The sequence below is a fragment of the Balaenoptera musculus genome, chromosome 11 (assembly GCF_009873245.2).
Source record: "Balaenoptera musculus isolate JJ_BM4_2016_0621 chromosome 11, mBalMus1.pri.v3, whole genome shotgun sequence".
In the NCBI taxonomy this organism is placed as follows: Eukaryota; Metazoa; Chordata; class Mammalia; order Artiodactyla; family Balaenopteridae; genus Balaenoptera; species Balaenoptera musculus.
Genome location: NC_045795.1, coordinates 103807574 through 103833541, shown reverse-complemented (window position 1 = coordinate 103833541; position 25968 = coordinate 103807574). Strand labels below are relative to the sequence as shown.

At 48.1% G+C, this 25968-nt stretch overlaps 2 protein-coding genes across 8 annotated transcripts in view; one reads left to right on the top strand and one right to left on the bottom strand.

The window, feature by feature from the left end:
- The window catches only part of SLC41A3 (solute carrier family 41 member 3), a 66948-nt gene that overhangs the window by 17808 nt on the left and 23172 nt on the right, over positions 1 to 25968 (top strand). For 6 of the 7 annotated variants that reach the window (XR_005021990.1, XM_036870579.1, XM_036870580.1 and 3 more), the window contains exon 3: positions 9073 to 9180. Coding sequence is in view for 6 of the 7 variants with exons in the window: in XM_036870579.1 (XP_036726474.1) it covers positions 9073 to 9180 (108 nt within the window). In the remaining variant the exon portion in view is untranslated. Of the gene's footprint in view, positions 1 to 3537; positions 3840 to 9072; positions 9181 to 25968 lie in introns of those variants that run through there. The other variant, XM_036870585.1, reaches the window with a different exon arrangement.
- The window catches only part of ZXDC (ZXD family zinc finger C), a 69759-nt gene continuing 51086 nt past the window's right edge, over positions 7296 to 25968 (bottom strand). The window contains exon 12 of the transcript XR_005021989.1: positions 7296 to 7313. The gene's annotated coding sequence lies outside the window, so the exon portion shown is untranslated. The remainder of the gene's footprint in view (positions 7314 to 25968) is intronic.

The following is a 25968-nucleotide window of genomic DNA, read 5'->3' as shown; positions in this document are numbered from 1 at the left end:
GGGGCCCTCAGGGCTGCGCCCAGGAGCGCCAGCTGCCAGAGGCTGTGCTGGCGGGCGTTGTAGGTTCACGTACCGGTTCCCGTGGGGCTGTGACTGACTCGTTTGTGTTCCGTGGGCTCCTCGGGGGTCGGGGCGGCGGCAGTGGGGCTGCTCCAGGCCCTGCTGGCTTTACCAGGTGTCCAGGCAGCACATCATAGGAATAATGTGGACCCTACACGGCTCAACTCGTGGAAGGCTGATGGGTCTCTTTCTGTCTACTTCTATAATGCTGCTTGTTTGTTCGTCCATACAGCACACGCGTGGGCCACGGGCCAGCGCTGTGCCAGATGCCGTGGTGGACGGGGTGCCGGGCCTGCTCTTGGCCGTCACGGCCGAGCAGGGAGTGACAGGGGCGTGAGTCGGGGTTAGGCCGCGGCAAGGGCTACGGGGAAACGAAGGGGCAGAGCTGGGTGACGGCTGGAGCAGCCTTGAGGGGGATGCCGGGAAGGCGTCCCTGAGGAGGGGGCTCTGGGCTGAGGCCTGCGTGGCGAGGGGGCTAGTCGGCCGGGGCGGGGGCACTCGGTCCCACGTGGTCACCGGCAGGTGCGTCTGCCGGCCGAGTTGGAAGCAAAAATGAAGACGACCTTTCCTGTTGATGAGGACATAACTGCCTTGATCTCTGGGACCTCAACAGGATGGGGGGATTCAGGCCTTTAAGAGTGACCGTTTCGCTCAGAACCAGCCCAGGCTCAAGGTGACCCGCGAGAGGGCGGGAGGCCGTTGGGAAGGTGTGCTCCTGGGAAAAAAGCTGTTCCCACCGAGGACCCCGAGACTGACATGAGGACCGGCCGTGCACCCACCCTCCGCGGCCCCTCCTAACTGTCCCGCAAGTTGAGGGGTTGGGGGGGTTCTGACGCCGCAGCTCTGGGTGCGCAGGGGCTGGGCTCCCGTGTCCGGAGCGCCTGGTGGTTCTGCGTAGCGTGAGCTGAGACCCTTCTGGTGGGGCGGGAGGTGGTCACAGGCCCGGGGAGGGCAGGGACTCTTCAAGGTCACCCAGAGCCACCTGGCATCTGACCCAGATTCCTCCCGAGGCCCAGCACAGTCCCAGAATCCAGCTCAGGCCCTTGGAGACTTTCCACTATGCTACTGAGCTCCTGTGAAAGTCACATTTCCAATCTCCTCGACTGTGAGCCAGTGAGCTGTGTTGACATATTTTGTTCTCATGTTGCATGGGAAAGTAATCTTCCGCACACGATGGCATCTTTTATTTGTTTTTGGTGACAGTTTATTTTTTGATGGTTATAAAAGCAAATAATCACAATAGATATACAGAAAGTTATGAAATAAAGGTCACTTAGGATCCCACCACCTAAAAGTACCCACTTTTAGCATTTTGGTATATAACCTACTGAATTGTTCACTGCTTGTGTGTGTGTGTGTACTTATTTCTCATTATTTTTTAAACAAAAATGAGAAACATTTTTGTAATGATTTATAACCTGCTGAATTAGGGATCTTTCCCATATGTAATCATGCAAGCGGTTGTCTATTTCCACATCTTCTGTCCTGATGAGAGTTCAGGGACCCACTGTGTATGATTTTATGTTGTATTATGACGTTCGACCGCATTTAAAACTGTAAAGAGATCACAGGAGGTGCTGAAGCCAGGAGAAAGAAATCGCTAGTTGGGGGGCCGGTCCAGCTGCGGGCTTGGGGACTGGGGCAGCCAGCGTCCAGAGTGGGCCCGCTGAGAGGGGTCTGTCTTAAACGAGCTAGCGGCCTTAGGCGCGTCAACTTCTGCCACACTCTCCTTAGAAATGTGCTGTTTCTCTCAGCCTCCTGCTGGTTCAGACTCCTGTGTGAACAAACGGACCCTCACCTCAGAGGCGGGCAGCAGCGGGGGCAGTGGGCACTGGGGTCGGGGGCCGAGGTCCTGGCCCCGCCTGTGAGGCTGACTGGGGGGTGGTCATGGGCAAACCCTCGCGGGGCCGTCAGCTTTTCATTTGCAAAACCGGGACCTTTGCTTCCTGGTGCGTGGCCCGGGGGTGCCTTGAGAGTCTGGTGATGGACGGAATGTGACGTGTGTGCACGTGAAAGGGCATGGGGGGTCGGCTGTGGCCTGAAAGCTCAGGGAGATTCTGGGCTGCGCAGGGAGGTTAGGAGTTGCTGCATTATCTGAGAAGGTCCCCTTTGCTCCTGCTCTGCGGCAAACCGCGCCTGACTCTGTGGCTGGCGGGAAGCCCGCTGTCAGTTTGATCTCAGATCTTTCATTTGGACGCCACTCAGCGAGCAGCTGGTGGGACACACAGTCCAGGACCGTCCCCTCCTGTGACAGGACGGCTGCTGCTGGCTGCTCACGGGGCCGCAGCCAGAACACACCCGAGCTTCTCCTCGGTGGGGTGGCGGGGTCCCGAGCGCCAGCATCTCCGGAGGTGGGTGGCGGAAGCCGTCAGGACCCCAGGATCGGGGCCCAGAACTGGACGGGGGCAGCGTCTCCTGCACTCATACACAAGGGGCCAACAGACCCCAGCCCTCGCTGGGAAGTGGGGCTCCTTCTGTCTGGCTCCTGGGAGGGGCTTCATGAGAAAGTGAAGGGGGCGAGGAAAGATGCAGTGAAACATCGTGGGCGCGAGGGAAACGGCCGTCAGGCTCTGGCTGGAGTTGGCGAAGAGGGAATCGAGCTTGGCCAGCCCAGTGGGATCTAGGGTGCTGAGGGCTGGACTCCAGGCTGAGGGCTGGGCTTGGGCGTGGGGTGGACTGTCCGAAGGAGGGGAACCGGCCGAGGTGCACAAGAGGTGTGAGCGAGCATCCAGCCCTCGGCTTTGGGCTCCTGCTGGCTCTGGCCTTGACCCTGCTCAGCCCGCCCTCAGGCCTGGACACTGTCCCCGGCACCTGTGGCATGCACAGTGGACACACTCATTTATTCCACGTAGAGACCCCCTCTCCTCGGGGTCGGGGTCGGGACGGCAGCTCAAGGCTGGTCTAACCTCTGTTGGCGCGAGCCTGGGCCCCTAAGAAGCACCTTACAAGTCTCTGTCCTTTGAGAGACAGCAGGGCTGCATTCTTTCTGTGAACACAGCCTCTTTCTGTGGCCGTGAGCCCCTCGACACCTAGGTCAAGTGGCCGCAGGGCACAGCTTCTTTCTTGGGGGCCTGCAGGCCTCTCGACCTTGAGGGGTGACAGTCCTCAGGGGCTCAGACCTGGCCCGAGGAGCAGGTTCCTCAGGCTGAGATGTCCCCAGGCCCCGTGCGGCCTCACCAAGGCCAGGCCTCACGTGGCTCCGGCTCTCTGGTCCAGCCCGAGCCAGCGTGGGCCGGACAGCTGGACGCTGTCAAGGTCGCTCCAGGGGACAGGGAGCCTCCTCGTGGGAGGCCAGCCGAGGGAGGTCCCACCGGACACGGCAGCCACTCTCGGAGGAGAACCTGATCTTCGGGGAGTGGACAGCAGGAGTGGCCGAGCCCTGAGCGAGGCTGAGTCACCCGGCCTTTGTTCGTCACCGTTGGCTCTGGCCCTCGGCCGAGGGGCAGTGGACACTGTCCACAGCACAGGGCGCCTGGCAGCTCTGCCCGGGTGGACTCCTTAGGAGACACGTCCTGGTGTGGGCGGAGGCCGGTGTTGGGGGCGCCCAGGCTTGGACATCCAGGGAATGCGTCACCGGCCTGGCCATGGTGGTCACCCAGCTGGACCTGGAGCTCCGCTTTCAGGGCTCGAAGCTGCGAGGCTTCCGCTGTGAGCTCACCCGCTGCCCCCGCGGGGGCCTCCCCGAGACCACCTTCACCATCGTGGGCCAGGTTGTGGTGCCCGTTGCGCTGTCTGGCCTCGGCATGGTGACGGCCGGCCTGCTGATGAACACCGTCCAAGTGCGTATGGCGAGGCGAGGGGCAGCATGGGCCCTGGGCTGGGGGACCAGGCATCACACACAGGACAGGCCCCTGGGTCGGGCAGGGGGCCAGGCTCGGGGGGCTGGCAGGAGAGTCCTCCTGGGACCTCAGTGTCTGAGAGTCACAGAGACTTCTGACGACCCTCCACCGTCAGCCTGCATGAGACTCCTCAGCCTGGGAGCTCGAACCACTCTCCTTCCAGCAAACGCAGACCCATTAGGCAGGGCCTGGGGGGCCTCTAGTCCTGTCCGCCGGTCCCTCCCCACCCGAGGGGCTCAGGCATCCTGCCTCAGTCTCTCCACCTGCAAACTGGGCAGCGTCGTGAGGTTGGTGTGCTGGCCCGAGCGAGGGTGCCGGGCACCGCTCCTCCAGCCCCAGAATCTCCGGAGGGGGGGGTCTCAGCGGGAGGACAGGGTCCTGAGTGCGGCGGGGGTCCAGGCGCACAAGGGGATGCAGACGCGGGGGTCTCCATCAGGAGAGGTGTTTGCTGGGAGGCCCAGGGGGTCTGTTTATGCCCTGGGTCGGCTCTGGGAGCCGTGTTTGGGTCACTTACGGAGTTAGTGTGTTCTCGAGCCGCTGGGGCCTGTACGTGAGCATGCGGGGGGAGGGGCCGTCACCTCTCACATCCCGCCGTGCCCCTGTCTCTGAGCTGGAGGGGGCGGCCGACACCCACCCGGGTACCCGGCTCTGAATGAGGTTCTCGGGGCGGCCTCTGGCTGCCCTGCCCAGTGGACAGGGCACTTCCTCGCGTGCTGCCAGCTGGAGACCCGGATTCCTGTCTGCTGCTTCCCTTGGAGTTGCCCCAGGGTCTGTCACCCTCCCTGGGCCTTGCGGACACTGGGAGAGTCCACCCTGAATCTCCCTCCTTGACCTTCCCCAGCACCTTACGTGGAGCATGGCCTCGTGTCCCCGACCTGCCCACCCATGACCCTTTCTATGGGGCCTCGGGGCCGAGAACAGGCGGCCGAGAGCTCGGCAGAGTCCAGGAGGTTTGGTGGGGCCCTGCGGGGAGAGGGGGTCATGCCTGACCATCAGCGGAGGTGCCCCGGGGCCAGGTCAGGAGGGTGTCCAGCTGGAGAATGCAGTGCCCTTCCGGACCGCGTGCGGGTTCCGTCTGGGAGGTGGGCCCAGAGCAGACGTGGGGGAGGCTGTCTGCAGGTCTGGCCTTGAGCCGTCAGCTTCGGGGGGGCCAGCGACTGGGAGGATGGAACAGCTCTGGGCGTCACAGCCCTTTCCTCGTCCCCACTTTGCAGACAGGGTGCGTGAGGGTCAAGGGCCCTCCGTTTACTGGGTTCCGGTGCTCACCACCTCCCTGCTCACCCCTCCCGGCAGTGCAGGAGGCAGCCTTGGGGCTCCCAGAGGGAAGCCCACATCACGGGGGGCTCCTGGCTCCAGCGGTGCCCAGGCTGGTGCCTGCCCGGAGCCATTCACACCGGGCCTCGGGGCTCCCGAGCCCGCAGTGAGGTAGACCACCTGGCCCGACAGCCGCGCCTCATGGGCGGTCCCCGGCGTGGCTCTGTGCCTGGCTGGGTGCAGGTTTCACCTACGCTCTTTGGGGCCGGGAGTCTCTGATTCTGGGCCTGGGGATTGAGGCCCAGTAAGTGGCCAGAGTATCAGTTTCGTGTCTTCAAAAAATTATTTTTCAATTACACGAGTAAGGTGTAAGTATTTCTTTTTATGGAACAAGCATCACAGAGAGGTTAAGCCGTCTTTGACCGCGGCCTCCGTCGCAGTAGGTCCCTTACTATCGAGTCGTGTGTGTCATTCCAGACCTTTTTGGGGTTTACATGCACACGTGGGCACCAGGGACCGTGAAAGCGCATGTGATTACTCTTCCCAGATCGGGGCTGAACCAGACAGGCTGGCTGCTCGGAGCAGCCAAGAGCCAAGCGCCGGGCAGGTGGACAGAGCCACTTGTCATCCAGTTCCTCCTTCGTTTGTTGAGCGAATTTGGTTGAATCCTGAGCGGAAGCTGACCTTCCTGGCAGGCGTGTCTGGTGGCCGTTGGGCCCCCCTGCAGACAACGGGGAGGGGGCAGAAGCAGCAAGGGAGGAGGGGCAGGTCGGAGACTCTGCAGACGCTTTGCTGGACCTCAGAGGTGGCGTTCCCAGGGTGCGTGAGCAGCAGTGAACGTCCCGGCGAGGGGGCCCGTGTGTGCAGACCACGGAGGGGGCGAGCGTGTGGGCAGGGGGGCGGCTGCCGACGGTGAAGGCTTGTTGACTTTGTCCTCGTTCTTTGTTCTAAAACAAACATCACGTTTTGCTTCACTGGGGTCCAGCACAGGCGTGGAGAAAATCGCACAGCTGGTGAGCACGCAGTTTGGTGAGCCATCTCGGGATAGAGGGGTGCGTTAACCCGCCAGACGGGGGGCTCGCAGCCCCTCGGCTCCCCCGCCCCGCCCACTCCTCATGCCCCGATCTGCACTGCCTTTGTGTTGGCGGAACACGAGGACCTGCGTGCCCAGGACTGGAATTAGTGAAGGGTCGTAAGGGGCTGTCCTCCCTGGCTGCTGGGGTCTGAGATGACCCAGAGGTGCTGCTCAAGGCTGCAGGGGAGAGCTGGGGGCTGTAGGCGTGATTGAGAGACCCCCCAAGTGCAAGAGCCAGCGCACGGGGCCCATGCAGCAGGGTCAGCGTGGAGCCTTGGGCGGGGGACCTGTGGGACGTCCAGGGCTGTCCGCGGCCGGGGGCAGGCGTGAGCCGGGTTGTGGAGCCAGCCGCCGTCAGGGTGCTCTGGGAGTGGGTGACCAAAATCCCGAGCCATTCAGGATCTCCCTGAAGAGGTCTGCAGGTCAGGCAGCTCCAGCCCTGTTCATCCCTTGGACTTGGTGTCCCCGGGGCCCTGGGCTTCTGTTCTCCTGGCGCCGTCCACCTTTGCTGACTTTGTCCCTGAGTAGCCCCTCGTGGTCGTCTGACCTGATGTGTCTAAAGCCCCTTCCCAGCTCTCCTCGGCCGTGCCTGTGGCCCAGCCCAGGCGACCCCTTGCAGGAGGATGGGACCACCGCCCGCAGGCTCACCTCCTGCCGCCCCTGTGTGGGGTGGGGAGGGGCCTGGGCCTTGGAAGGGAGAGGACTTGGAGAGAAGGGAGAACCGAAGCAGGAGGGGGAGTCAGGGTTAGAGGGCAGGGGGTCACGACCTTGCTGTACTGCTGGCAGAAGCAGATCCGAGTGGACGGGGTGAGTCCAGGGAAGGGTGGGCGGGAGCGTGTACCGGGGCCTCAGGTTCCTCGCGGGCAGCCTGACCTCCCCCGGCCTGGCTCCGTGTATCCTGGGACAGGGACTTTCTTGGCCGCGGACACGGGATCTTGGCAATGGCTGACCTTGGGTTTTCCTTTGAAAACGTAACAGTCGTGGGTGAGTCGGTCCCACAGATTCAAGGTTACTGTGGGCGCTGAGATGTCTGTGCCCACGTTGAAGAAGCAGAGATGGTTATTAGACCTTTGCAGCCTTCCTGTCTGGAGAAAGAAAATAAGTCCCTTTCATTTTTGTTTTTTGTTTTTTTTTGTTTTTTTTTAGCTGTGTTGGGTCTTTATTGCTGTGCGCGGGCTTTCTCTAGTTGCAGCGAGCAGGGGCTACTCTAAGTTGTGGCGCGTAGGCTTCTCATTGCGGTGGCTTCTTTTGCTGCGGAGCACAGGCTCTGGGCGTGCGGGCTCAGTAGTTGTGGCTCGCGGGTTCTAGAGCGCAGGCTCAGTAGCTGTGGCTCTTGGGCTCTAGAGTGCAGGCTCAGTAGTTGTGGCGCACGGGCTTAGTTGCTCTGCGGCATGTGGGATCTTCCCAGACCAGGGCTCGAACCCATGTCCCCTGCATTAGCAGGTGGATTCTTAAACACTGCACCACCAGGGAAGCCTCCAGTCCCTTACGTTTGAAAAATGTAAAAGGTCAGGAGGGAGATGAGGAGCCCTCAGCGGAGGCCAAGATGGGACAATCAGAGGTCAGCACAGGACAGGACGAGGCCCCGCCAGCCACGTGGAGACAGGGGTGTGCCCGTCACGTAGCGGGGGAGGGGTTCCCACGGGGAGTCAGCCCGCACACAGCGGTCTCAGGGGCGGCAGCCAAGTCCAGTGGTGCCGGGAAGGAAGGGGGCTGAGAGAAGGGGGTGTACTTGCGGGGTGGGTGCTCGGTCTTGTGTGCTGGTGGGAGGAGGGCGAGAGCGCCAGCCCCTGGGAGGGGGCTTCCCAGGCGGGAGGGGCCTCCGCTGGACAGGACGCAGCGCCCCCCTGGCCGGTGACACGTTCCTTCCGCACTTTTCGGAGAGGAAGGCTTGTTAACTCCACCAAAGCTGGGACTGGGTTCTCGACTTCCCAGCTTTGTAGAAAAGGTAAAGGAGAGGGAACCGTAACTGTGAGTCCGGGAAACTTCCCAGATCTCAGGACACCAAGGGGTCTTCAGAGGGCCTGGCCCGCCCCTTTGCTTCCAGGTCCCGTAAGACGCATTGTGGGGCGGCTCTTTTGATGACCCTCTGGGCCCCCGGGGTAGGGGGACTCTTGTCTTGGGGACGGGGAACCAGACCCCCCGCCACCTGCCTCCCAGCTCACAGAGCAGCAGGGTTTCTAGGACCAGCTTCTGTGGAGGGTCACAGACAGCTCAGGCCCAGGGAGGCGGAAGCAGCTAGTCGGATCAGATGGGGTGTGAAAAATTGGTTGCGGTAGGGGCAGTCTTAACTGCATGTTAAACAGGTAGGACTAGTTTCCCTTCACAAAGAAACGTCTTCGCGTTCTCTTGAAACGTGCTTGTGCTTCCGGTTCCTTCTTTTTACATTTTTACTTGTTTACAAGTGATAGAGACACATTCTGTCAGTTTTCACAAATCCAGGGCCCCCATGTGACCTTGGGCCCCACCCATCGGCCTTGGGGCCGGGGAGTCCCTGCCCAGCCCAGATCGTCCTGCCAGCTCGCCCGTGAGAAATACCACAAGAAATCCCCAACTTTGAAGTTGGGGGCTCATTCCTGTTTCTACAGATGTGCACACAGGACAAAGCAGTTCCCCGTCCGTGGGCACAGGCCCAGACCCGGTCTCCCGGCAGCCAGAGAAGGAAGGGGCTCCTTGGGCCGCTGTTCACGGTTGATCATTACTCTGTTTAGTTTAAAGCCATTTAAGAAACTGGGTAGTTTTTTTCATTTTACAGGGAAGGAGGACTTGTCGAAGTATCTCTCGAGCAGTTCCCGAGAGGCGCGGTACGTGTGCTTGGACTGACCCCCAGTTCTTTCCCCGCAGCACTGGCCCGTGTTCACGGAGGTGAAGGACCTGCTGACCTTGGTGCCGCCCCTGGTGGGCCTGAAGGGCAACCTGGAGATGACGCTGGCCTCACGCCTCTCCACCGCGGTGAGTGGACGTCTGCACATCTGACCTCCAGGTCTCCCCGTGGAGCTCGTGAGCGGGTGCGTTGGACTCTGAAAATCTGACGTCGTTGGGAGTTGTCCTGTCGTGTGGCTCTACCTGGTCACTCCTCCTGGCCATCACCCTGCTCTTCGGCCGGAGGCTGGGCTGCGGACGAGGCCCAGATGTCAGGGGCGCTGTGTCCCTTGTTCATGCTGGAGCCTGAGGCTGGTTCCACACACGACCCAGAAGCAGTGGCGAATGTCCTAGAATCCTCGTCACCACGGTGTCCTCCTCTGGGCACTCTGTCACAGTTCCCAGCTTTGCTACTCTCCTCACCCTCCCACGGCATGGAAATCCCTTTCCTTCTGTTATGGGGATGGTCTCCTTTCTCTGTGAAAACGTCCTGATGCGCTGTGTTCTAGACACCGAGAGGTGGGCGATGCAGCTGGGGTGCTGGGGGGGTCCCTGGAGCCCGAGGCTGGAGAGAGAGGTGAGGGGTGGCCAGCTGAACAGCAGTCCCCAGAGATGTCCACGTCCTAACCCGTGGAGACTGAACGCTCCCTTACGTGGAGGTGTTTGCACACGATTAAGTTAAGGCCCTTGCGGTAGGAGATAATCCTGGATTGTCCAGGGGACCCGGTGTTGTCACAAGGGTCCTTACCAAGGGGAGGCGGGGTTGGAGGGAAATGTCAGACAGAAGAAGGAAGCAGAGTCGGGGGAGCAGATGCTCGCCGCCACCTGCAAAGATGAAGGAAGGGCTGTGAGCCGGGTGTAGCTCTACCTGCTGGAAACGGAAAGAAACAGCCGCCCCCCTGCATAGACCCTCTGCAGACCCCTGGCCTCCAGAACTGAAAGAGAAGACGTTTGCATCATTTTCAGCCACTGAGTTTGTGGTAATTTGTCACAGCAGAGGCCGGACCGGGCAGTCTTGTGGGCCATTGAAATGTCTTAAGTGGCAGGTGACATGGTGCCTGTGTGTGTGCACATACACGTGTGCACACACGTAAGTGTGATTAAATGGGTCGGTGAGAGGGAAGAAATGTTGATGGTAATCCCTGCCATGGTGGCATTTCAGGTTACTTTTTTTAAATATAAATTTATTTATTTAGGCTGCGTTGGGTCTTTGTTGCGGTGCACGGGCTTCTCGTTGCAATGGCTTCTCTTGTTGCAGAGCACGGGCTCTAGGCATGCGGGCTTCAGTAGTTGTGGCATGCGGGCTCAGTAGTTGTGGCTCTCGGGTTCTAGAGCACAGGCTCAGTAGTTGTGGCGCACGGGCTTAGCTGCTACGTGGCATGTGGGATCTTCCCAAACCAGGGCTCGAACCCGTGTCCCCTGCATTGGCAGGTGGCTTCTTAACCACTGTGCCTTGGGTTACATTTTTATTTCATGGTGCTTAACTGCATATTAAACGCTTCTGTGCTGTGATTGTGTCTTACAGTTATAATTTTTTTTAAATGCATAAAATGTGGAGGGGAGAAAAGAATGATTGGAACAATTCATCATCACAGCCTGTTTGAGGAGAACAGCCCCATTATCAGTGCAGTAGAACCTTTAAAAGCATTCAAGGGCTTCCCTGGTGGTGCAGTGGTTAAGAGTCCACCTGCCAATGTAGGGGACATGGGTTCGAGCCCTGGTCCAGGAAGATCCCACATGCCGTGGAGCATCTAAGCCCATGCGCCACAGCTACTGAGCCTGCGCTCTAGAGCCCGCAAGCCACAACTACTGAAGCCCGCGCGCCTAGAGCCTGTGCTCCACAGCAAAGAGAAGCCACTGCAATGAGAAGCCCGCGTGCCGCAACAAAGAGTAGCCCCCGCTCGTCGCAACTGCAGAAAGCCCGCGCAGCAATGAAGACCCAACTCAGCCGAAAATAAATAAATAAATAAAATAAATTTATATAAAAAAAAAAGAGGGCTTCCCTGGTGGCGCAGTGGTTGAGAATCTGCCTGCCAATGCAGGGGACACGGGTTCGAGCCCTGGTCTGGGAAGATCCCGCGTGCCGCGGAGCAACTGGGCCCGTGAGCCACAATTACTGAGCCTGCGCGTCTGGAGCCTGTGCTCCGCAACAAGAGAGGCCGCGATAGTGAGAGGCCCGCGCACCGCGATGAAGAGTGGCCCCCGCTCGCCGCAACTAGAGAAAGCCCTCGCACAGAAACGAAGACCCAACACAGCCATAAATAAATAAATAAATACTTTAAAAAAAAAAATTAAAAAAAAAGAAGCTTTCAACACCCAACACTGTATTAATGTGTAAATCAATACAACAAAAACTCACAAATTTTAAGTGTACGGGTCAGTGACTTTTGACAAATATACACACTGACATAACTCCTATCCCAATCGAGATACAGAGCCTGCCACCCACAGTCCATCCCAGAAACCCCTGATCCACTTCCAATCTCTGTAGATTTGTTCTGCCTTCAAGACCCACTCATGATGTAAAAAATATTCTTAGTGCAACTTGAAATAGAAGAATATTTTATTTATATTGTTCTGGGTGTTTTAGCTGGTGTAATGTGCCAAGAAAAGGAAATAAGACCCTTAAATAAAAAAGAGGGAGAAAAACTTATTATTTGCTATTGATAAGCTTATCTTCTTGGAAAACTAAGCAAATCAACTAGAAAAGTTTTAAAACTAATAATCTCAGTAAAGTGATCTGGTTTCAAAATATCTAGATGAAATTTAAAATAGACATTAACATACATGTGCAACTACATACTTCTGCACACACCAAAATTGGTCATTACAAAGTACAATTGAATTGTAAAATTGAATTGAAAAAATTGGAGATACCTTTCAAACAATGAACAAATTTTTTTTAGTTGTACGTATATATTCATTCTTTTTTTATATGTATATTCTTTTCCATTATGGTTTATCATAGGATATTGAATATAGTTCCCTGTGCTGTACGGTAGGACCTTGTTCTTTATCCACCCGATATATAAAAGCTTACATCTGCTAACCCCAACCTCCCACTGCACCCCACCCCCAACCCCTTCCCCCTTGGCAACCAGCAGTCTGTTCTCTGTGAATCTGTTTCTATTTCATAGATTCATGTGTTATATTTTAGATTCCATGTATAAGTGATATCATATGGTATTTGTCTTTCTGTTTCTGACTTACTTCACTGGATCTCTAGTTGCATCATGTTGCTGAAAATGGCATTATTTCATTCTTTGTTATGACTGAGTAATATTCCACTGTATATATATGTACCACATCTTCTTTATCTATTCCTCTATCAGTGGACATTTAGGTTGCTTCCATGTCTTGGCTATTGTAAATAGTGCAGCAATGAACATTGGGGTGCATGTATCTTTTTGAATTATAGTTTTGTCCGATATATGCCCAGGAGTGGGATTGCTGGATCATATGGTAGTTCTATTTTTAGTTTTCTGAGGAACCTCCATACTGTTCTCCACAGTGGCTGCACCAATTTACATTCCCACCAACAGTGCAAGAGGGTTCCCTTTTCTCCACACTCTCCAGCATTTACTGATTGCGGATTTTTTGATGATGGCCATTCTGACTGGTGTGAGGTGGTACCTCATTGTAGTTTTGATTTGCATTTCTCTAATAATTAGCCATGTTGAGCATCTTTTCATGTGCCTATTGGCCATCTGTATGTCTTCTTTGGAGAAATGTCTATTTAGGTCTTCTGCCCATTTTTTGATTGGGTTGTTTGTTTTTTGTTGTTGTTGAGTTGTATGAGCTGTTTGTATATTTTGGAAATTAAGCCCTTGGTTGCATCATTTGCAAATATTTTCTCCCATTCTGTAGATTGTCTTTTCGTTTTGTTTATGGTTTCCTTTGCTGTGCAAAAGCTTGTAAGTTTGATTAGGTCCCATTTCAAACTATGAACAAATTTTAAAACTTTTTCATACTGAAGCCTCAAAAAGAAATGTGTGGGACCCATACAAATAAAATGACAAAACTCCGTAAAGGGAAACAGAAATTTGGAGGGAGAGATGGAGTTTCTGATGGGAAAAATCAATGTTGTAAAGTTACCAGTTCTCCCTGTTTTTGTTTATAAAATTAATGCAGTTAATGCCAGAGAGATTTGGGGGAACATTTGACAGTATTATTTTAAAGTTTATCTGGAGGAATGAGTCAGAATAACCATGAAAATATTGGTAGGAAAAACAGAAAGAAAACTAATGGTGAAATTTGATTTCCAGATTTTACAACATAATAAAAAGTTATAGTAAGAAAAATATTTTGCAGCCAGTCTCAATTGATATATCAGAGAACAAAACAGAACATCCAGAAATAAACTCAGACTTATACAAATACAATCTACTGTATGATAATATGACATTTTAAATCAATGAAAAGAGGGTGGATTATTAATAAATGGTTCTGAGATAATTGGCTAATTCCTTAGAAGTAATTTTTATTTTATGTCATACATAAATGTATATTTTGAATACATGGAGTAATTTAAAGTAAAGCATGATACCAGAAAAACACATCAGTATTTTTAGAATTGGTGACAAGAAATGCTTTTTAAATAGCAGAACAAATGCAGAACTCATAAAGGAGAGACGATGCCTGTCTCAGTTAAACTGGGAGCTACGTAATAAGTTTAGTTCCCTGGGGCTGTCGTAACAAAGCACCACAGACCGAGTGGCTTAAACAACAGCAATGTATGGCCTCTAAGCTCTGGTTATAAGTCAGAGATGGAGGCTGGGCTGGGCTGGGCTGGCTCCCCCTGAGGGCATAGGGGGCTCTGCTCCAGGCCTTCCCCCAGCTCTGGGTCTGCTGTGATCGCCACTGTTCCCTGGCCTGTAGATGCACTGCCCCAACCTCTGTCTTTGTCTTCACGTGGCTCTGCCTGTGTGCACATATGTCCAAATGTCCCCTTTCTATAAGGACAGCAGCCACGTTGGATTAGGTGCCCACCCTACCCCAGCATGACCTCGTATAAACTAAGTACATCTCCAACCACCCTATTTCCAAATCAAGTCACTTATGAGGTTCTGGGGGTTCGGACTTAAAGTTCTGTTGGGGGGACACAATTCTACCCTTACAGTTTCCTTGCACAAATTAAAAGGGGAATAACCCACAAGGGGAAGAGTTATACAAAATTAACAGAGCATCTGTATCCTCAAGTATCTAAGCAGCTCTTTTACATCAGCATGAAGACAGACCCTTCAATAGCAATGTGAACAAAGGGTATGAATCAAAATTTCATGTTCAGGGTAAGACTCCGCGCTCCCAATGCTTGGGGCCCGGGTTTGATCCCTGGTTGGAGAACTCGATCCCACGTGCATGCCACAACTAATAAGTCTGCAGTGCCGCAACTAAGAGTCCACATGCCACAACTAAAAAAAAAAAAATCCCACATGCCACAACTAAGACCTGGCACAGCCAAAATAAGTAATGAGAGAAATAAAATTTTAAAAAATATATTAAAAAAAGAAACTGCCAGAAAATTTTATGAAATCTCACCAGCAGTTTTTGAGATATTCAGTTTTTCTGCATCCTCACCAGTATTTGGTATTGGCTAGTTTTTATTTTAGCTGTTTTAATAAATATGTAGTGATATCTCATCTTGGTCTTAATTTGCATTTCCCTAATGACTAATAATGGTCATCTTTTCTCATGTGCTTCTTCGCCATCACATACCCCTTTGAGTGAAGCATCTATTCATATCTAATTACATTACTATTTTTACTCTTGAGTTTTGAGAGCTCTTTATAAATTCTATATATGAGTCTTTTGTCATATATGTGGTTTGCAAAAATTTTCTCCCATTCTCTGGCTTGACTTTTCACCCCCCTGAAAAGGTCTTTTAAAATATTTTATTTTAATTTTAGTCAAATACACATAAATTTTACCATCTTAACTGATGTTAAGTGTGCATTTCTCCACGTCCTCCTCAGCCTTGTTATTTCCTGGGTTTTTGTTTTGTTTTGTTTTGTTTTTGGGGGGGGTTGTTTGTTTTTTAACTAGTAGCCATCCTAATGGCTGTGATATTGATTTGTATTTCCCTAGTAATTAGTAATACTGAACATCTTTTCATGTGCTTTTTGCCATTTTTAATTTTCTTGGAGAAATGTCTATTCAAGTCCTTTACACATTTTTTAATGGGGTTTATTTATTGGTTGTTGAGCTGTAGGAGTTCTTTATGTATTCTGGAACTTAACCCTTATCAGACATATGATTTGCCAATAGTTTCTCCCTTTCTGTTGGTTTTCTTTTCACTCTGTTGATTGTGTCCTTTGATGCACAAAAGTTGTAAATTTTGATGTAGTCCAGTTTATCTTTTTTTATTTTCTTACCTGTGCTTTTTGAGTCATATCCAAGAAATCATAACCAAATACAAGGTCATAAGATTTTCCCCTATGTTTTCTTATGAGAAGTTTATAGATTTAGCTCTAATGTTTAGATCTTTGATCCATTTTGAGTTAATTTTTGTATATGGTATTAGGTAAAGGTTCAACTTCATCCTTTTGTACGTGGCTGTCCAGATTTCCCAGCACCATTTGTTGAAAAGACTGTCCTCTCCCCATTGAATTGTCTTGGCATGCTTGTCAAAAATTATTTGACCATATATGCCAGGGTTTATTTCTGGGGTCTCTGTTCTAGTCCGTTGGTCTTTGTGTCTTTATGGCAGTACCACACTGTTTCAAAGCCTGTAGCTTTGAAATAGGTTTTAAAATCAGGAAGTATGAGGCCTCCAACTTCGTTCTTTTTTTAAAATTTTTATTGAAATATAGTTGATTTACAATATTGTGTTAGTTTGAGGTATACAGTAAAGTGATTCAGTTATATATATATATATTTATTTTTACATTCTCTACCATTATAGGTTATTACAAGATATTGAGTATAGTTCCCTGTGCTATACAGTAGGTCCTTGTTGGTTATCTATATAGTAGTATGTATATTTTAAGCACAAACTCCTGATTTATCCCTCTCTCCCCCTCCCCTTTGGTAACCATAAGTTTGTTTTCTATGTTTGTGAGTCATTTTCTGTTTTGTAAATAAGTTCATGTATCATTTTTTTTAGTTAGATTCCACATATGAGTGATACCTTGTGATATTTGTCTTTGTCTGTCTGTCTTACTTAGTATGATCATCTTTAGCTCCATCCATGTTGCTGCAAATGGCTTATTTCATTCTTTTTTATGGCTGAGTAATATTTCATTGTATATATGTACTACATCTTCTTTATCCATTCCTCTGTCGATGGACATTTAGGTTGCTTCTGTGTCTTGGCTATTGTAAATAGTGCCGCCATGAACATTGGGGTCCATGTATCTTTTCTAATTATGGTTTTCTCCAGATATATGCCCAGGAGTGGGATTACTGGATCATATGGTAGCTCTATTTTTAGTTTTTTAAGGAACCTCCATACTGTTCTTCATAGTGGTTGTACCAATTTACATTCCCACCAACCGTGTAGAAGTATTCCCTTTTCTCCACACCCTCTCCAGCATTTATTATTTGTAGACTTTTTAATGGTGGCCATTCTGACTGGTGTGAGGTGATACCTCATTGTAGTTTTGATTTGCATTTCTCTAATAATTAGCGATGTTGAGCATCTTTTCATGTGTTTGTTGGCCATCTGCATGTCTTCTTTTGAAAAAATGTCTTTTTAGATCTTCTGCCCATTTTTTGATTGGGTTGTTTGTTTTTTTGATATTGAGCTGTATAAGCTGTTTGTATATTTTAGAGATTAATCCCTTGTCAGTTGCATCACTTGCAAATATTTTCTCCCAGTCTGTAGATGGGCTTTTTGTGGTGTTTATGGTTTCCTTTGCTGTGCAAAAGCTTTTAAGTTTAATTAGGTCCCATTTGTTTATTTTTGTTTTTATCTCCATTACTCTAGGAGACGGATCCAAAAAGATAGTGCTGTGATTTATGTCAAAAAGTGTTCTGCCTATACCTTCCTCTAGGAGTTTTATAGTATCTGGTCATACATTTAATCCATTTTGAGTTTATTTTTGTGTTTGGTGTTAGAGAATGTTCCAATTTCATTCTGTAGCTGTCCAGTTTCCCAGCACAACATATTGAAGAGACTGTCTTTTCTCCACTGTATAGTCTTGCCTCCTTTGTCATAGATTAATTGACCATAGGTGTGTGGGTTTATTTCTGGGCTTTCTATCCTGTTCCATTGATCTATATTTCTGTTTTTGTGCCAGAATCACACTGTTTTGATTACTGTAGCTTTGTAGTATAGTCTCAAGTCAGGGAGCCTGATTCCTCCAGCTCCGTTTTTCTTTCTCAAGATTGCTTTGGCTCTTCGGGGTCTTTTGTGTTTCCATAGAAATTAAAAAATTTTTTGTTCTAGTTCTGTGAAAAATGCAGTTGGTAATTTGATAGGAATTGCATTGAATCTGTACATTGCCTAGGATACTATAGTCATTTTGACAATATTGATTCTTCCAATCCAAGAACATGGTGTATCATTCCGTTTGTCTCATTTTCAATTTCTTACATCAGTGTCTTACACCTTTTGGAGTACAAGTCTTTTGCCTCCTTAGGTAGCTTTATTCCTAGGTATTTTATTCTTTTTGATGCAATGGTAAATGGGATAGTTTCCCTAATTTCTCTTTCTGACCTTTCATTGTTAGTGTATAGAAATGCAACAGATTTTTGTGTATCAATTTCATGTACTGCAATTTTACCAAATTCACTGATGAGCTGTAATAGTTTTCTGGTAGCACCTTTAGGATTATCTGTGTATAGTATCATGTCATCTGTAAACAGTGACAGTTTTACTTTTTCTTTTCCAATTTGGATCCCTTTTATTTCTTTTTCTTCTCTGATTGCCATGGCTAGGACTTCCAAAACTATGTTGAATAAAAGTGGTGAGAGTGGACATCCTTGTCTTGTTCCTGATCTTAGAGGAAATGCTTTTCACTGTTGAGTATGATGTTAGCTGTCGGTTTGTCATATGTGGACTTCATTATGTTGAAGTAGGTTCCCTCTGTGCCCACTTTCTGGAGAGTTTTTATCGTAAATGGGTGTTGAATTTTGTCAAAAGCTTTCCTGCATCTATTGAGATGATCATATGGTTTTTATTCTTCAGTTTGTTGATGTGGTGTATCACATGATTGATTTGCAGAATTGAAAAATCCTTGCATCCCTGGGATATACCCCACTTGATCATGGTGTATGATCCTTTTAATGTATTGTGTTTTTTTTGTTTTTTTTGTTTTTTTTATTTAATTTTTTTAAAATTAATTATTTTATTTTATTTTATTTTTGGCTGTGTTGGGTCTTCGTTTCTGTGCGAGGGCTTTCTCTAGTTGCGGCGAGCGGGGGCCACTCTTCATCGCGGTGCACGGGCCTCTCACTATGGTGGCCTCTCTTGTTGCGGAGCACAGGCTCCAGACGTGCAGGCTCAGTAGTTGTGGCTCACGGGCCCAGTTGCTCCGCAGCATGTGGGCTCTTCCCTGACCAGGGCTCGAACCCGTGTCCCCTGCATCGGCAGGCAGATTCTCAACCACTGCGCCACCGGGGAAGCCCTTAATGTATTGTTGAATTCAGATTGCTAGTATTTTGTTGAGGATTTTTGCGTCTATGTTCATCAATGATATTAGCTGGTAATTTTCTTTTTTTGTGGTATCTTTGTCTGGTTTTGGTATCAGGGTAATAGTGGCCTCATAGCACGTGGGCTCTTCATTGCGGTGCACAGGCTCCTCTCTAGTTGTGGCACGCAGGCTCCGGAGTGCACGGGCTCAGTTGTTGTGGCGCACAGGTTTAGTTGCCCTGCGGCATGTGGGATCTTAGTTCCCTGACCAGAGATCGAACTGGCGTTCCCTGCATTGCAGGACCAATTCTTAACCACTGGACCACCAGGGAAGTCCCTTTGTTGGGAGTTTTTAAATCACAGATTCAATTTCAGTACATGTGATTGGTCTGTTCATATTTTCTATTTCTTCCTGGTTCAGCCTTGAGAGATTGTACCTTTCTAAGAATTTGCCCATTTCTTCCAGGTTGTTCATTTTATTGGCATATGGTTGCTTGTAGTAGTCTCTTATGATCCTTTGTATTTCTGTGGTGTCTGTTGTAACTTCTCCTTTTTCATTTCTAATTTTATTGATTTGAGTCCTCTCCCTTTATTTCTTGATGAGTCTGGCTAATGGTTTATCAATTTTGTTTATCTTTTCAAAGAACCAGCTTTTAGTTTCTTTCATCTTTGGTATTGTTTTCTTCGTTTCTAGTTCATTTATTTCTGCTCTGATCTTTATGACTTCTTTCCTTCTACTAACTTTGGGTTTTGTTTGTTTTTCTTTCTCTAGTTGCTTTAGGTGTAAAGTTAGGTGGTTTGTTTGATATTTTTCTTGTTTCCTGAGGTAAGCTTGTATTGCTATTAACTTCCCTTTAGAACTGCTTTTGCTGCATCCCATAGGTTTTGGATCATTGTTTTTTTCATTTTCATTTGTCTCTAGGTATTTTTTTGTTTCCTCTTTGATTTCTTCAGTGATCGATTGGTTGTTTAGTAGCATATTGTTTAGACTCCACGTGTTTGTTTTTTACAGTTTTTTCCTTGTTGTTTATTTCTAATCTCATAGCGTTGTGGTCGGAAAAGATGCTTGATATGATTTCAGTTTTCTTAAATTTACCAAGGCTTGCTTTGTGGCCCAGCATGTGGTAGACCCTGGAGACTCTTCTGCATGCACATGAGAAGAATCTGTATTCTGCTGCTTTTGGATGGAATGCTCTATAAATATCAATTAAGTCCATATGGTCTAATGGGTGATTTAAGGCCTGTGTTTCTTTATTGATTTTCTTTCTGAATGACCTATCCATTGATGAAAGGGGGGTGTTGGGACTTTCCTGGTGGCCCAGTGGTTAAGACTCCACGCTCCCAATACAGGGGGCCCAGATTCGATCCCTGGTCAGGAAACCAGATCCCTCATGTGTGTCGCAACTAAGTGTTCACATACTGCAACTAAGGAGCCTGTGAGCCACAACTAAGGAGCCCACTTGCCCCAACTAAGGAGCCCGCATGCTGCAACTAAGGAGCCCGCTGTCTGCAACTAAGACCCGGCACAACTTAATTAATTAATTAATTAATTTTAAAAGAACAATAGGTATTAAAAAAAAGAAAACATGCTATAAAGAAAAAGAAAGTGGGGTGTTAAAGCCCCCACTATTATTGTGTGACTCTCGATTTCTCCCTTTATGGCTCTTAGTGTTTGCCTTACATATTGAGGTGCTCCTCTGTTGGGTGCGTATCTATTTACAATTGTTATGTCTTCTCCTTGGATTGATCCCTTGATCATTATGTAGTGTCCTTCTTTGTCTCTTATAATAGTCTTTATTTTAAAGTCTATTTTGTCTGATAAGAGTATTGCTATTCCAGCTTTCTTTTGATTTTCATTTGCATGGAATATGTTATTCCATCACCTCACTTTTAGTCTGTATGTGTCCCTAGGTCTGAGGTGGGTCTCTTGTAAACAGCATATATACAGGTGTTGTTTTTGTATCCGTTCAGCCATTCTGTGTCTTTTGGTTGGAGCATTTAATCCATTTACATTTAAGGTAATTATCGATATGTATGTTCCTACTGCCATTTTCTTAATTTTTTTGGTTTGTTCTTGTAGGTCTTTTTTCTTCCTTTACTCTCTTTTTCTCTTCTCTTTTGGTTTGATGACCATCTTTAGTGTTCTGTTTGGGTTGTGTTTCCTTTTTTGTGTTTGTATCTATTATAGTTTTTGGGTTTGCTGTTCCCATGAGGTTTTGTTATTGCCGTCTATATACGTACGTGGTTATTTTAAGCTGCTGGTTGCTTTCCTGCCTAGAGAAGTTACTTTAGCATTTGTTGGAAAGCTGGCCTGGGGGTGCTGAATTCTCTTAGCTTTTGCTTGTCCGTAAAGCTTTTGATTTCTCCGTCAAATCTGAATGAGAGTCTTGCTGGATAGAGTATTCTTGGTTGTAGGTTCTTCCCTTTCATCACTTTATATATATATCATGTCACTCCCTTCTGGCCTGCAGAGTTTCTTCTGAGAAATCAGCTGATAACCTTATGGGAGTTCCCTTGTATGTTATTTGTTGTTTTTCCCTTGTTGCTTTTAAAGTTTTTTCTTTGTCTTTAATTTTTGTCAGTTTGATTACTGTGTATCTTGGCGGCATGTTCCTCCTTGGGTTTATCCTTCTTGGGACTCTCTGCACTTCCTGGACTTGGGTGACTGTTTCCTTTCCCATGTTAGGGAAGTTTTCAGTGATTATCTCTTCAAATCTTTTCTCAGGTCCTTTCTCTCTTCTGCTTCTGGGGCCCCTATAATGCAAATGATGGTGCATTTAATGTTGTCCCAGAGGTCTCTTAGACTCTCTTCGTTTCTTTTCATTCTTTATTCTGCTCCTCGGCAGTTATTTCCACCATTCTGTCTTCCAGTTCACTTATCCGTTGTTCTGCCTCAGTTATTCTGCTATAGATTCCTTCTAGTGTATTTTTCATTTCAGTTATTGTATTGTTCATCTCTGTTTGTTTGTTCTTTAGTTCTTCTGGGTTTTTGTTAAACATTTCTAGCATCTTCTCAATCCTTGCCTCCATTCTTTTTCTGAGATCCTGGATCATCTTCACTATCATTATTCTGAATTCTTTTTCCAGAAGGTTGCCAATCTCCACTTCACTTAGTTGACTTTCTGGGGTTTTATCTTGTTGCTTCATCTGGGACATATTCCTCTGCCATTTCATTTGTCTAACTTTCTGTGATTGTGGTTTCTGTTCTGCAGGCTGCAGGATTATATTCTTTCTGCTTCTGCTGTCTGCCCTCTGGTAGATGAGGCTATCAAAGAGGCTTTTGCAAGCTTCCTGATGGGAAGGACTGGTGGTGGGTGGAGCGGGTCTTGTCCCTCTGGTAGGCAGAGCCATGCTCAGTAAAACTTTAATCTGCTGATGGGTGGGGCTATCTTCCCTCCCTGTTAGTTGTTTGGCCTGAGGTGACCCAGCACTGGAGCCTGCAGGCTATATGGTGGGGCTAGTGGTGGCCTCCAGGAGGGCTCACGTCAGTGAGTGCTTCCCAGAACTGCTGTTGCCAGTGTCCTTGTCCCTGCAGTGAGCTTCAGCTGCCCTCCCCATCACCTCTGCAGGAGACCCTCCAATACTAGCAGGTAGGTCTGGCCCAGTCTCTTATGGGCTTTTTACCCCTGGGTCCTGGTGCGCACAAGACTTTGTGTGTGCCCTCCAAGAACTGAGTTTCTGTTTCACCCTGTCCTGTGGAAGTCCTGCATTCAAACCCTGCTGGCCTTCAAAGCCAGATTCTCTGGGGACTCCTCCTCCCGTTACCGGATCCCCAGGCTGGGAAGCCTGATGTGGGGCTCAGAACTCTCACTCCCATGGGAGAACTTCTGTGATATAATTATTCTCCAGTTTGTGAGTCACCCACCCAGCAGGTATGGGATTTGATTTTATCATGATTGCACCCCTCCTACCATCTCATTGTGGCTTCTTCTTTGTCTTTGGATGTAGGGTATCTTTTTTCTTTTTTTTAGGTTCCAGCATTTTTTAGTCATTGGTTGTTCAGCAATTAGTTGTGATTTTGGTGTTTTCATAAGAATGGGGTGAGCTGACGTCCTTCTACTCCGCCATCTTGAACTAATCTCCCAAACAAACTCTTAATATGTCCTGCATAGGTGAGTTGGCACCTTTGGAACAAGGGGCCACTTACACCTATCATTCTAAGAGATCACCAGTCTGTCTTGGAGTCCTTCTTCTTACTTGTGTGTATATCTGTTGTAGATTTTTGGTTTGCGGTTACCATGAGATTTTACTATAGCAGTCTATATATATACATGATTGTTTTAAGTTGCTGATCTGTTAATTTCCAATGCATTTCTGATATCCTGCATTTATACTTTTCTCCTCTCATGATTTTGGTTTAGATATATACTTGTGTGTGGATGATTTCCTACTTTCACTCTCTGTTTGCCTTTACCAGTGAGCTTTTCCATTCGCGATTTTCTTGTTTCTAGTTGTAGCCTTTTCTTTTCTGCTTAAAAAAGTTCCTTTAGCATTTGTTGTAAAGCTGGTTTGGTGGTGCTGAATTCTTTTAGCTTTAGCTTGTCTGTAAAGCTTTTATTTCTCCATTGAATCTGAATAAGACCCTTGCTGGATGGAGTATTCTTGGTTGTAGGTTTTTCCCTTTCATCACTTTAAAGATATCGTGCCACTCCTTTCTGGCCTGCGGAGTTTCTGCTGAAAAATCTGCTGATAACCTTTTGGGGGTTCCTTTGTTATTTGTTGCTTTTCCCTTGTTGCCTTTAATATTTTCTCTTTCTCTTTAATTTTCGTCAGTTTGATTACTATATGTCTTGGCATGTTCTTACTTGGGTTGATCCTGTATGGTACTCTGTGCTTCCTGGACTTGGGTGACTGTTTCCTTTCCCATGTTAGAGAAATTTTAAGCTATTATCTCTTCAAATATCTTCTCAGGCCCTTTCTCTCTCTCATCTTCTTCTGGAACCCCTATAACTCGAATGTTGGTGCATTTGACATTGTCCCAGAGGTCTCTTAAACTGTCCCTGTTTCTTTTCATTCTTTTTTCTTTATTACGTTCTGAGACAGTGGTTTCCACCACTCTGTCTTCCAGCTCACTTAACCATTCTTCTGCCTCATTTATTCTGCTCTTGATTCCTTCTAGTGTATTTTTCATTTCATTTATTGTATTCTTCAACTCTGGTTGTTCTTTATTTTTTCTAATTCTTTGTCAAAAACTTCTTGTAACTTCTCAGTCGGTGCCTCCATTCTTTCCCTGTGTTCTTGGATCATCTTTATGATCATTATTCAGAACTCTTTCTTGAGTAGATTGCCCATCTCCACTTCACTTAGTAGTTCTTCTGGGGTTTTATCTTGTTCCTTTGTCTGGAACATATTCCTTTGCCATCTCATTTTGTTTAAATTTCTATTTGTATTTTTATGTATGTAGTAGCTTAGTTACATTCCTCAACCTTGGAGAAGTGGCCTCTGTAGGGGATGTTCTATGTGTCCCAGCAGTGCTCTCCCCTCTCGTCACCCAAGGGCCAGGGACAAGCTAGTCCCAGGGTAGGTTCTGACCCATGTTTTCAGACTCAGTTCTGTAGGCTTCAGGATCGTAGTTTCCTTCCTTCTGGTGTCTGCCCCCTAGTTGGTAAGCCTGGTCTAGAGGCTTGTGCAGGCTTCCTGGTGGGAGCCTGCCCACTGGTGAGTGGAGTTGGGTCTTGGCCCTCTGGTGGGCAGGGCCATGTCAAGGGGCATGTCTAGAGGTGGCTGTGGGTTCAGAAAGTGTTTAGGCAGCCTGTCTGTTGATGGGTGGGGCTGTGTTCTGCCTGTTGGTTGTTTGGCCTGAGGCGTCCTAGCATTGGGGCCTACAGGCTGTTGGGTGGGGCCAGGTCTTGGTGCTAACGTCCCAAGCAAGATATCAGCCTTCAGATGCATACTCCTGGATATGTTAACCACCAGCTTTTATGTCCCAGGAGAGAGCCACAGCTGCCCAAGAGACCCTCCAAGACCAGCAGGTAGGCCTAGCCCAGGCTCCTTTGGAGTCACTGCTTTTGTGCTGGGACCTGGTGCTCAAGGGACTTTGTGTGCACCCTCCAAGAGTGGAGTCTCTGTTTCCCCAAGTCCTGTGGAGTTCTTGAGATTAAGACCTGCTGGCCTTCAAAGCCAAATGCTCTGGGGGCTCCTCCTCCCAATGCCAGATCCCCACGCTGGGGAGCCTGATGGTGGGGCTCAGAACTCTCACTCCCATGGGAGAACTTCTGTGATATAATTATTCTCCAGTCAGTGGGTCATCCACCCTGGGGGGTATGTGATTGGATTATATTGCAAGTATGCCCCTCCTACTGTCTCATTGTGATTTTTTCTTTGTCTTTGGATGTAGAATATCTTTTTTGGTAATGTTTCAGTCTTTTTTATTGATGGTTGTTCAACAGTTAGTTGTGCTTTTGGTGTGCTCATGGGAGGAGGGGAGCTCAAGGTCTTCTACTCCGCCATCTTGTCTTCTCCAACCTGGTTTGTTTTTTTAAGATTGTTTTGGCTTTGGGGGGTGTCTCTTGCGACTCCATATGAATTTTTAAATGAATTTTTTCTATTTTTGCCATTGGGTTTTTGATAGGGATTGCATTAAACCTGTAGATTGCTTTTGGTAATATTGACATCTTAACAATATTGTTTTCCAACCCATGAACATAGGATATCTTTCCATTTATTGGTGTCTTTCAAAATTTCTTTCAGTGACATTTTGAGCATACAAGTCTTTCACCTCCTTTGTCAAGTTAATTCCTAAGTGTTTTTTTCTTTTTGATGTTACAGTAAATGAAAGTTAAATTGCTTAATTAATTTTTTCTTCAGATTGTTCATTGTTAGTAAAGAGGCACACAAGTGGGTGTTTTTTGTTTCTGTTGTTGATTTTATATTCTGTGACTTTGATGGATTGCTTTATTAGTTCAGTTTTTGTGCAATCTTTAGGGTTTTCTACATATAAGATCATGTCATCTGTGAGTAGAGATAATTTTACTTCTTTCTCTCCAATTTGAATGTCTTTTCTTTCTTTTTCTTGCCTAATTACTCTGGTTAAGACTTCCAGGACTGTGTTGAATAAAAGTGGTGAAAGTGGGTATCCTTGTTTTACTTGATCTTAGAGGAAAAATTTCAGTATTTCACCATGAGTGTTATGTTAGTTGTGGGCTTTTGATATATAGCTTTTATTATATTGGGGTAATTTCCTTCTATTCCTAGTTTGTTGAATGTTTTTATTACGGAAAGTTGAATTTTGTCAAATGCTTCTTCTGCATCAATTGAGATGATGGCATGGTTTATTTTCCTTCATTTTGTTAATAGAGTATACTGCA